Source organism: Salvia splendens, chromosome 12, assembly GCF_004379255.2.
Source record: "Salvia splendens isolate huo1 chromosome 12, SspV2, whole genome shotgun sequence".
Taxonomy (NCBI): domain Eukaryota; kingdom Viridiplantae; phylum Streptophyta; class Magnoliopsida; order Lamiales; family Lamiaceae; genus Salvia; species Salvia splendens.
This window is the reverse complement of record NC_056043.1, coordinates 2215602-2227323: the sequence shown is the minus strand read 5'-3', so window position 1 is coordinate 2227323 and position 11722 is coordinate 2215602. Positions and strand designations below refer to the sequence as shown.

At 36.9% G+C, this 11722-nt stretch overlaps 1 protein-coding gene and 1 pseudogene across 2 annotated transcripts; one reads left to right on the top strand and one right to left on the bottom strand.

The window, feature by feature from the left end:
* Positions 1-910: 910 nt before the first annotated feature.
* LOC121757950 (neurofilament medium polypeptide-like) lies at positions 911-3265 on the top strand. 2 transcript variants are annotated; one of them, XM_042153395.1, is made up of 4 exons: positions 911-1117; positions 1629-2626; positions 2712-2778; positions 2969-3265. In XM_042153395.1, exons 2-4 carry the CDS (start codon positions 1674-1676, stop codon positions 3110-3112), a joined length of 1164 nt encoding a protein of 387 aa, XP_042009329.1. In that variant the 5' UTR covers positions 911-1117; positions 1629-1673; the 3' UTR covers positions 3113-3265. The 2 variants fall into 2 exon arrangements, with proteins under 2 accessions (XP_042009329.1, XP_042009330.1); XM_042153396.1 differs by lacking the exon at positions 911-1117 and having other exon boundaries at positions 1145-2626.
* Positions 3266-4035: 770 nt separating this feature from the next.
* LOC121759538 lies at positions 4036-7718 on the bottom strand (annotated as a pseudogene).
* Between the last annotated feature and the right edge of the window lie 4004 nt (positions 7719-11722).

Here is an 11722-nt window from a genome sequence, read left to right as displayed (position 1 = left end):
TAATACTACCACTACCACACTACCACTACCACTACTACTACTAATTCAATCATATTGATAAGTTGTGCACGAAAGAACATATACGTAGTTGAATTGTGATTTGATGGTTGGATAATCGGTTGATACTTGTTTACAATTAGCTATCTTTGATTAATTTCACGTTGACTGGCAATTCTTCTTTATTTTTGAGAGGATGATTTGATTATGTATAGAGAAGAACTTTCAAATCATTTAATCAATAAGCTAACTGAATAAGCTATATTTTAAGGATTTTGAGGGCATGAAACCTTCAACCTAGTTTCTTGAATTAGTATTACTAAGCCAGGGATTAAGTTCCCAGGAATTTTCTTTTCACCATATTTAATTAAATCATTTCCTTTTCATTTCATTTGAAAATATACTTTAATGTGAAAAATGAAAAAAAAAACATGATTTGACATTTGTAGGATATTGTAGCTACCATGGATGAATAAATAAACTTAATTCAAATTAATTTATTACTCGTAGTACTGTTTAATTAGATAAATTAATTAAGTTTAAACATGTTCGGTCATTTATTTTTAAAAACTTAAATCTATGTTATCCTCAAAATTATTTTTTAAATTATTTTTTAATCTATGTTATCCTCAAAAATAATTTTTAAATTATTAGTGAAGGATATTTCATTTTTTCTAATACTACATGTCACACGCATACTATTCTTTCATACATTATTTGCATGTAAATATGAACTTTAAACTATTTTCTGGAAAATCAGAAAATCTTTTAGTTCATGTCATAAAATAGCATAAAAATTTATGAATAAAAAATCAGGAAAGGTTGAAAATTAATATATGTACTCCACATCAATTAATAAAACCATAAATCGGTATTCTTTGACTAGAAGTGAAAAACCCTAATTTTAAAATTTGCCAGAATGATTTTAATTTTTACACACTGTAAAAATACCCCTTTTTTCTAGCTGGAATTCCTACGCCGCCGGCAACAACTTCTCATTTTCACAGCAATTTAACATTTACAAATCCATGAAATTTTATTTTTCCGCGTGAATTTGCGTAACTCTATATGTTCAATTTCACCGTTAAAATTGCAAATGCCGTGGCGATTCTGATTTTTGGTAGACATTTATTTTAATCATTTTGTTTCATTTCATCAAAATAAGTTCTGATTGTTGCATCTTTTTAGTAGCATTTGGCTGTTGGAATGGATTAATGTGACATGCCACTGTTTCATTCATGTTTTGCTGCTTAAATTGCTGCATTTAGGCTGAATCAGAGAGTTAAAAATCTGTATTTAGTTAGTGTGTTTTGAGTTTTGAGTTTTGAAAGTTTACTATTTTAGTCTTCAAAGCTTTCCAAATTTGGGGAAATTATAGCTTTAGTTGTTTCTCTTTATTTGTTTTCTCTGTTTTAATGTTTCTATACATCAGTTTCCAAAATGATCTTGATTATTGCATACATTTCATTTTACTCTTAAAAACGTCGAAAATAGCCTTTTTCTCCCCCTTGAGGTTGAGTTCTATTGCTGCGTGGTTGAAGAATTTGCTGCTGTTAAACTAGATCATTGCTTTGTGAAGGTGTTTGATGGATTAATTGTATGTCTAATTGCTGTAATATCGTAATGCACAGAGCTGTGATCGTGTAAGGGCGGAAGGAGGTGGTGTTTCGGTTGAAATGGATTGGTCGGAGAGTCACTTGTGCATAAAATGCGATAAAGGTGGGAATGTGCTGCTTTGCAATGAAAACGGCTGTCCTTTGGCTGTTCATGAAGGGTGTTTGGGCGGTCCGGCTAGGTTAGATGATGCCGGGCGCTTCTATTGCCCCTATTGTGTGTACAAGCAAGCTGTTGCAGAGACGCGCAAAGCTAGAGAATTTTCTCGGGCGAAAAAGAAGGCTTTGTTGATCTTTATGGATGGCAGTGAAAAGGGTATGCGAGAAAATAAGACGTGTGAAGAGAATGGGCGAAATCAGTCGAATCTGAATAATGGATCATGTGAGGATGGTAAAAGTGAAAAGGCTATGCGAGAAAATAAGACGTGTGAAGACAATAAGCGAAATCAGTCGGATGTGAATAATGGATTATGTGAGGATGGTAAAAGTAAGGCTAACAATGACGGGGTTATTGATCAACCTCGTGAAGAGGAAAAGGTCGAAGAAGATTCTGAATCTTCTGGTGGCTCTGAAGATGAGGATCGTTCGCTTGAGAAGAATTGGGGAAATGGCGATATAGCTGTGGGAGAGAAACAGATTCGGGAAGAGGAACGTGAAGCTTCTGTGGAAGAGGAAAATGCTGAGGAAGAGGAACGGGAAGCTTCTGATGAAGAAGAAAATACTCAGGAGAAGGATTTTGGAACTTCGTTATCTTCCACCAATGAAGACTCCACACTCACTGGGCGAGCAAGAGCTACGAGAGCACCAAAAAGGATCAAGCTTGTGGACAAAGAGTCCGAAGCTATTTCAGTTCTGCAAAGTAAATTTAGCGATAAGAAGAAGTACGCATCTCCAACTTCGACTCCTGCCAAGAAATCTGCTAGGAATTCATCTTCGGCTATGGGAACGAGAAAAGTAGTTATAAAATTTAGTTCTGCTAGGAGGTTGAGCAACTCTGAAATACAATCCAAAAAATCGTAAGATTATATAAACTATGTTCGAAATCTGCCTTTTCTTGTATATGCGTTCTTACTGATAGGCACTAATCACTTGCTGAGGTAGCGACGCATCTGGCAGAAGGAAACGTAGTAGACTGATGTGGACGGAGGAAGAAGAAGAAGCACTCAGGGTAAATGTTGATTCTTGAAATGCTGTTAAAAGCTTCTTTCGTTTTTATTTAACGGTTATATCATAAAATCTGCTAACGAAACCTTACCTTACGCCTTCGTGTTCAAATATTACTATTCTACATTGACATTCGTTGGACTTTGGCTTTGGAACCGGTTGAGTGATTCGGTTAACGATTTCTGTTGCTGTAGGAAGGAGTGGAAGAATATCAGGTTGGAGTGAACATCCCTTGGAAGAAAATCTTGGAAGAGAGCGAAAAGTTCGACCCGACTCGGACCCCGGCTGATCTTAAGGATAAATGGAGGACTCAGAAGTTTGTGCAGTTTGGCTGCTAGGAGGATGATGGTGAAGGTATATAGACAGCATTTTTTGGTTGCTCTGGTTAGCTGTCTAATTTTGTCTATAAAGAGTGAAATTGCTGATTAACTCTTTACTTTGAACGAATTTGTCTATTTCATCATGAGTTAAATTGATGATCAATTGCGTAATTATGTTCGGTTTTCTTGTTAATTTAGAAAATAGAGATATCTTTTTACATGTGTTTTTATTTGATGAAGTTTCTTAAAATTCGATATGGGATGAAATTTTTATAGTAATCCCTCCGTCCCAACTTAATTGTCACTCTTGGAGTGGACATGGTTATTAAGAAATGTAAAGAAAGTTGGTTGGAAAAGTTAGTGGACTGTGAGACCTATTTTTTATATTACTTTTATAATAAAATGTAAATAGAGTGAGTTAGTGAAATGTGGGTCCAACTTACCATTTATGGTAAAAATAAAATGTGATAATTTAGTTGGGACGGACCGAAATATAAAAGAGTGACAATTAAGTTGGGACAGATGGAGTAATTAATAAAACATCAAATAAATAATTGGCGATTTTACATAAAATGTGAAATAAATCCCCACAATGTTAAAAAAAATTATCAACAAAAAACGATGGAATTTTTGTGCCACGCGTGGGCAAATATTTGACGAAGTCTAATGAAACTTTTTGTATCATTTATCTAGACTTCGAACCTTTTTGTAGTATTATCATTTATCTAATCCTCGAACTTTGTAGTAATATGAAACAACGTGAAATATTTTGTATGAAAAGTAATTTCTTAGGGCCATCATAAAATTCAACCAAGACCTCATTTCACATTAAGATTTAAGACAAAACCACCATTTTTTAGTACGATGCTTCTCTTGATGTTTGAAATAAACTTGAGATTAAGGCTGCATCTCCATAATATATTAGATAAAAGGGAAAGGCATCAATGAAATTAACGTTTATTTTAATGTTTTAAATTATTATATCACCATTTAGATATAAGGGAAAAACTAATGAAAGTTCTTAAATCTCAGCTGTTATGTACATCAAGATTAGATTATACCCATAAAGCTGAGAACTCATTCTCCACCTCTGTCCCATTGCTTCATCGGACCGGCGATTTCTAGATCACACTACCACTGGGAATCAGGGCGTCTTTGATCACAGTGACGATCCCACTCTTGATGAAGTATCCGTCCGTCTCCCTCGCTGCTTCTTGAACATCGTCACTGTTTATAATCTGCCATATCTCGAAGAACATATTTTAGAACTGAGATGAGCAAAAGGTTTCAAATGTATATAAGTTTGCACCTTCACGTTTTCTCCAATCCGGGCATTTTTGTCGATGACGGCTCTCTTGATGTGAGTGTTTTTACCAATGCCGATAGGTACTGCGCCCTTGGCTGCCAGAAACCTTCTGTCTGCGTCCGTCTATAATGCAGAGGAAGTAAAACGTGTCATACGCTCCGAATTCAAGGATAGGAAAAGATCAGAACGTTACATTTTAACTTGTAAGGGGAGAATTTACCTCGTAATAATCTGCACCCATCAACAAGGAGTCCTCTATGATTGCACCCTCAGCTATGCATGACCGAAGTCCAACCACAGAATGATGGATTTTGCAGTTCTGCACGGAATAAGATCACGATAAAATGGGATCATCTGGCACACTAATAGATGTTGTTCGCTATTTTTTTATACAGAAGACTAGCATAAACAGCTATACTTATTTTTGACAGAAGGTTAGATGGTGCGAATATATTAACCTTCTCTATTATACTAGGCCAGTTTGCAGATTACTCACCTTGATCACACAACCTTCACCAATGACACTATCTGTGACATCAGCATCCAGCATCTTAGAAGGAGGCAGATATCGAGGTTGGGTGTAGATGGGAGCAGATCGATCATAGAAGCTGCATAAGATAATTGAAGAATGAAGAATATAAGGGTATTGCAATAATACATCGTGTTGGTTATCTGGTAAACAACAATAAGTAGAAAGGGGTTCGTGATAAGAACAAACACCTACCTAAAATCGGGCACTGGCTTTTTAGTAATCCCTAGATTGGCATTGTAGAAAGCTTCAATGGTACCAATGTCTTCCCAGTAGCCATCAAACAAGTAAGCTTGGACCTTTATAGGAAATTTAACTGTTAGATCCTATTTCTCAAAATTGCTAAGAGTAGAAAGTGATAGTGTTATGTAAAGTTCACTGATAAATCCACAATCACATTAAAGGAGAAGATAGTGCCAGAAAACATCATGACCTTTATATATATCCGATTAATTACTTTGCAAAACCACTGTACTAAAGTAGAGAAGAACTAAAGTAAAGTTCAGAACCATACTCTTAATCCCATGGCAGTGGCTCCAGGGATAACTTCACTACCAAAATCATTGGCTGCGGGGAAGTCATCTCTGAGAAGATTTATCATCACTTCTTTGCTAACAACGTATATTCCCATACTTGCAATGTAAGGCATCTCCTTGCTCTCTTATCATCAAGACCCAATATGGTAGTATCAACCTTCAAAAATGGAACCACGGAAAAAGCAAACTTAAAAATCGGTCCATTTTAGCTATTCAAAATGCTCGAGTGTATTTGCCCAAAAATCCACCTTCATAGATTTTAACTGTTCTCCCTTTGGTTTCTCAGCAAATTCGGTGATGCGCCCTTCTTCATCAATCTTCATCAGTCCAAATGATGTGGCGCGCTTTTCATCCATAGGCAAAGCAGCAACAGTAATGTCAGCATCTGTCTCTCTGTGAGCCTGAATAAACCTCTCATAATCCATTCTGTATAGATGATCTCCAGCAAGAATCAGGAACTCAAGAACATTGTGCTCGTCAAACAACCACAAATATTGCCTCACAGCATCTGCAGTACCCTAAAGAAGAACAAACTTTATGTATCACCGGTTTTAAACAAAAAAAGAACAATTGGGTCTAAAAGATATCAAGCATCGACTAAAAATCTGGAACATAATATGCATAACATTTGATAGAAACAAATGCAGCTGAAAAACTTGTACTCGCTAGATGTAAAGAGTAAAATTTTTGTGCATGATATATGTTCATCACAGTGAACATTGAGAATGCAGGTAATAAGTACCTGGAACCAATTGGGGTTTTCTGGACTTTGCTGAGCTGCAAGAACCTCAACAAAACCTTCATTTTTGTATCCTCCCATGTTGCTTGCATATGCCCTCGAAAGATGGCGATTGAGGGAAGCAGAATTGAATTGAGTGAGGACATAGATCTTGGATATATTACTGTTCAAGCAATTGCTAACAGGAATATCAATCAACCGGTAATTTGCTCCAAGAGGAACGGCTGGTTTTGCCCTCTTCTTTGTTAGAGGATACAGCCTAGTTCCAGCTCCACCTCCCAGAATGATTCCCAAGACACTCTACAGAAGGACCAGAATACGTTATTAACCACTCTGTTTATACGATAACTACATTCTAGTTTCCAAGCCACAAGATAAAACATTAATTGTCCAAACAGAAATCAGTTGAATTGGATATCCTAAAAATACTTTAATCCATTCACAATACTTTAGCATTTTTGAACTGTGTTAACAAGAAAGCACAAAATTAACAGGCTGATTGGTCTTCAGATGACTTTCTCCCCGGAAGCTGTCTCAATACTTCCCAGCGTAGAAACTGGAGAACCTTACTGATCTAATCCATGGAAGTAACACTGCATATGCTTGATTCAAGTGTAAATGAATAGTATAATGGGGAATCAAATTATTAATTTTGTGAGTCAAACTTCATTTGCACGTGTGTATTGGCCTGACTAACTGTGACATTACCTCAAATTTAAGAATACATTAGCAGATAACAGAGAATTTCACCAAACTGTATTTTCAATAAACAAATGTAAGACTCCTTGCTTGCTCAAATCAATCGAGCAGCCTAAAGACAAAACACGTGGGGCAAATCTCCCCTGGTTTAAAGCTACATATACATTCTAAATGTTTGTTGTTTATCAAGAGAGCGAATCGCGGATCTGCACAAAGCACTAATATAACTTCGAATTAAAGCAAAGGTTTCATAGCTACACAAAACAGTATGCTCAGATCTCAAAACACGTACCTTCACTAACTTTTAGGCAAAAAAGAAGCACACTATATTGCAAAAATATAACGATTTCACACACAATCATAAACGAATTGGAAAAAAAATCCTTCGAATTTATGCGCGGAAAGACGAATTGATCAATCGATATAGCTAGGCGCAGTTGGTTTCCATACAATCAGAACTAAGGAGAGCGAAAATGGAGAACAAAAAAAAAATACTCTGCTTGCGTCAGGATCAAGGCAAGTCTGCGAATTCTGAGAGTCGGAAACCGCCTTCGGAGATACAATCACCGGTCTCCGTCGCTCCATTTCGCCTCTCCGCCGCATTCGGAGCTTTGACGTGATTTTCTCCCCGGCCACGTTAGACCCCGCAAACGACAGCCTCTTAAACGACGTTGAATTGACACTCTCCGAGTGGTGAGGTGCTGCAATTTTGCTAGGAGTCGATTGGTAGACTGCTTCGGCTGCCATTGCCACGCAAAGCTCTATCACACTTTGTGTGTGTTTGTGTGTGTGAGAGACAGAGAGAGCTGAAATGAGATGATCAGAGTGGTGAGTTTTTATAGTAACATCACGAGATACAATGAAAGATTGAAAGGGAATGTTCACTGCTTAGTGATGCTTAAATTACTAATATGCCCTTGATGTTTTGTCAATTTATTTTCGTTGTTTTGTAGTATTTTTTTGGATAGCAAGTCTACTCAAACAATCATGTGAATATGTCTTGGTCAAATATTTCTCATTTTATATGAAAATAATCTTATTTTTTTGTTAAAGACATGAAGATAGTGAATATAGATAAATGGTAGATGTTTTTTTTATACTTTTCTCATAAGAATTCATATTTTCCTTTTCAGTTCCCAATAAAAATGTTACATTTCTCTTTATAAAATAAAGCAAATCATCATTAATATAAAGTATTAATTCTTTTCTTTATTTATTAATATATTCAATTACGCATTTTCTGTTTAACACAACAAACAAATTTTTTTAAATGTCAATAAGCTGACAATTTCTTTGTGGTGAAATATAAATACGGAGTTTAGTAATAAATCCAAGGTGAATCGTTAAAATAATTATAAAATTTAATAAAATTTTGATCTTAACACTCATCGCTATTATCAATTTCTTGATATTTTTTATTATTTTTTAAAATGAGTAGTGATAAATGTACGTAATTATTAAAACAAACTCAATTTAATCAAAATTGATTGTAATAGGAGTTTTAAATTATGCATTATCGAGGGGACACCACACATGATACGGAGGGTAAATTGGTAAAGTGAGCGTTATTTTTGTGTCCCATATTTGGCAGGTCAATTAACCAATTCCCCATATAAATAAATCAAAGAAAATTGAAGTTGTCACAGGTGGCATGTGAAAATATCTGTGACGATAATGATTTTGCACCGTTGCTTATATTTTCTAATTTCTTAATTACTTTTTCTACTGTGTCACTAAATAATTGTCGAGATATATTTCTAGTATCGATTGATTTGAATACCGAAGAGTGATGTTTGTGGAATAGAATTTTTCTATTATATTTATTATTTGAATAAACAAGATTATTAGGTTAATAAGTTAAGAAATAATAAAGTAGATAAAATAATTAAATACAATTAAAGAGAGACTAAAATATAATAAATTAAGTAAATTAAATAGAGTAATTATGGACCTCTTAGTAACATATAAACGAACCCCTTGTTTCTATGGCCTAATGATCTTCTGCACTTTATTAATTGTCTTTTATTATCCTTTTATAGTGAAATATATTTCATTGATAAATTCGTTGGTAACCGAAAATCGTGAAGTTAAATTACTTCTTTTAATTAGTGTAGTTTGATAATTAGATCATCAAGGTCAGGAAAAAAAAAGTCCCCTAATTATACATGCATTTGTGATTTGTTCCAACCATTGCGTTTGGTAATAAAGTGACAAAACCAAATCTATTACATATATTAAGGTTTATTTGGTCGTCGTCACTCGTCAACTACTCCAAACAATTTTGCCCCCTCCATATTATCCTTTTAATAATTCGGAAATAGAATAAAAAATAGTTTTGGTAGTAGAAAATATTTTATATAAATATTAGTATCAAATAAAACTAAAAACTATATGAATTACAATAAAAAATTACTCCTGCAAATTCTCAAACCGTATTGTTTTGAAAACAAAATAAAAGAGCCTCTCATACAATAATTAACAAAATATTTTCATTAAAATCAAATCAATCCGCAACAAGCTCCACCACCACCTCTCCCTACATTACCAATTTTGATTCCACTCTACAATAATTAACCGACAAAGAGATTGTTAATTTATCAATTAATTTTATAAAAAAATATGTCATAAAATTGAAGAAATATTAGTTCTATTTAATTAAGAAAATAACATACCTTCTCATTAGGTAGAACAAAAACTCCATCTTCAATATTCCTATAGATTGTTTCTGCAGTTCTGATAAATGCCTACAGAACATAATAATAAAACTCAGTTATTAATATTATAATTTATATAAATAGAGAGTAATTAATTAGTTATTATATGATGATGTATTATATATACCTGATTCACATTTAGAGTTGTTTTGGCAGAAACCTCCATGAATTGCAAGCCATTCATCATAGCAAAGTGCTTTACCTTCTTCAATACTCACAACTCTCATGTGATCAAGCTCACATTTGCTACCTATCAACATTATACTTGTTTTTGTATCTACATATTTTCTAAGGCCATCCACAATGTGGCGGACGAGCTCCGCGGACGAAGCGCTGACGATAGGGCATCGTCCGCCCATTGTGGGAGGCGCGGACGATAGCGCGGACGATGCAATGCGTTTTTTTTTATTTTATTTTTTAAATTCGAAATTTGTCTATTTAAACCTCGATATTCATTCCATTTTTCATACGAACATTTCTCGCATTAGTTCTCTCATCTCTCCAAATGTCACAAGCCAAAATGAACCACGACAACGACCGGAGTTCCTCGGAGGACGGTAGTCCGACCTTGACTCGAGCCTTAAATGCAGCCGTGCACGACGCAATGGCGGAATGCTTAGCCATAATTCTACGCGAGGAGGCGGAGGCGGCAGCGGCGGCGGCGGCGGCGGAGCAGATCCCCAGGCCTATTCGACGTCGGAAGTATGTCCGACGCGATCACGCCGCAGCTCACGAACGTCTATTTGCAGACTATTTTGCCGAGCAACCATGGTGGGGCTCGACTGTTTTCCGCTGTTGGTTTAGAATGTCTCGTTACCTTTTTCTCAGCATTGTCCAGACGTTGCAGTCACGCGATGAATACTTCCAGTATCGAGAAGATGGCATCGGCAGACCTGGGCTTACGCCGTTGCAAAAGTGCACAGTTGCACTCCGGCACTTGGCCTACGGCACCAGTGCTGACATGTTCGACGAGTACCTTCGAGGATACAACAGGCCGCGAGTGCCTGAAGAGATTTTGTAGGGGAGTTGTCGAGGCATACAACGACACATATTTGCGAAAGCCGACGGCTTTAGATTGCCAGGGCCTAATGAGAATGCACGAGACGGCGCACGGCTTTCTTGGGATGCTAGGGAGCATCGACTGTATGCACTGGGAGAGGAATAATTGTCCGGCGGCGTGGAGAGGCCAATTTACTAGTGGATACAAGGGCAGCCACCCAACGATGATCCTCGAAGCCGTCGCTGACTATCGGCTCTGGATCTGGCATGCTTACTTTGGTGTAGCTAGGTCGAACAACGACATCAACGTCCTCCACTCATCCACCCTTTTCACCGAGCAATGCAACGCAACGGCAGACCATCGAGTTCACTGCCAACAGGCGCCAATACCACATGGGGTAAAACTTGGCCGATGACATATACCCACGATGGTCTGTTTTTCTAAAGACGATCAGCTGCCCAATTGGTGATAAGAGAGTTTTCTTTGCGCAAAAGCAGGAGGCGGACATTTTGTGTGCTCCAATCACGGTGGTCAATAGTGAAAGGGTTAGGACGTCTCTGGTTCAAGGAAATCCTCGCCGATGTCATGTATGCGCGCATAATCTTGCACAACATGATAGTCGAACATGAAGGTGGGAGCATCACCAATTGGACCGATGACGAAATTGCATCCAGCTCCTCCAGCACGGCGACCGCGCCCCCGCTCGAGGATTACCGACGGGCTTCAATGAGGTTCTATCTAGACATGCCTCAATGCGCAACCAACACGACCATGCGCAGCTCATGAACGACATGATTGAAGAAGTGTAGGCCCGTAACCGTCGTCGCTGAGTTTGCGTATTTTTTTGTAATCCGTATTGTAATGTATTAATTTTATAAATGAAAAGAAGGTTTTTTCCAATTTTTGTAGTTATTTAAATATTCAAATAGAAGAAAATGCTTAGGGCGACCCTTAGGGCATCCCACTGCAGGTGGAAGGGCAGGAGGATAAAATGCTGATGTGGCGATGCATAGGGCGGACTTTAGGGCTCGCCTTAGGACGCCCCATTGTGGATGTCCTAAGATCTTCCAACCAAGTAGGAATGTGGTTAAAAGTTTCCCTCATG

Bases quoted from the DNA above. Each gene is read 5' to 3' on its own strand.
- LOC121757950 (XM_042153395.1), top strand. From the start codon at position 1,674: ATGGATTGGTCGGAGAGTCACTTGTGCATAAAATGCGATAAAGGTGGG. The intron at 2,627-2,711 runs GTAAGATTATAT...TTGCTGAGGTAG, and splicing joins GAAATACAATCCAAAAAATC to CGACGCATCTGGCAGAAGGA. The intron at 2,779-2,968 runs GTAAATGTTGAT...CTGTTGCTGTAG, and splicing joins AAGAAGAAGAAGCACTCAGG to GAAGGAGTGGAAGAATATCA.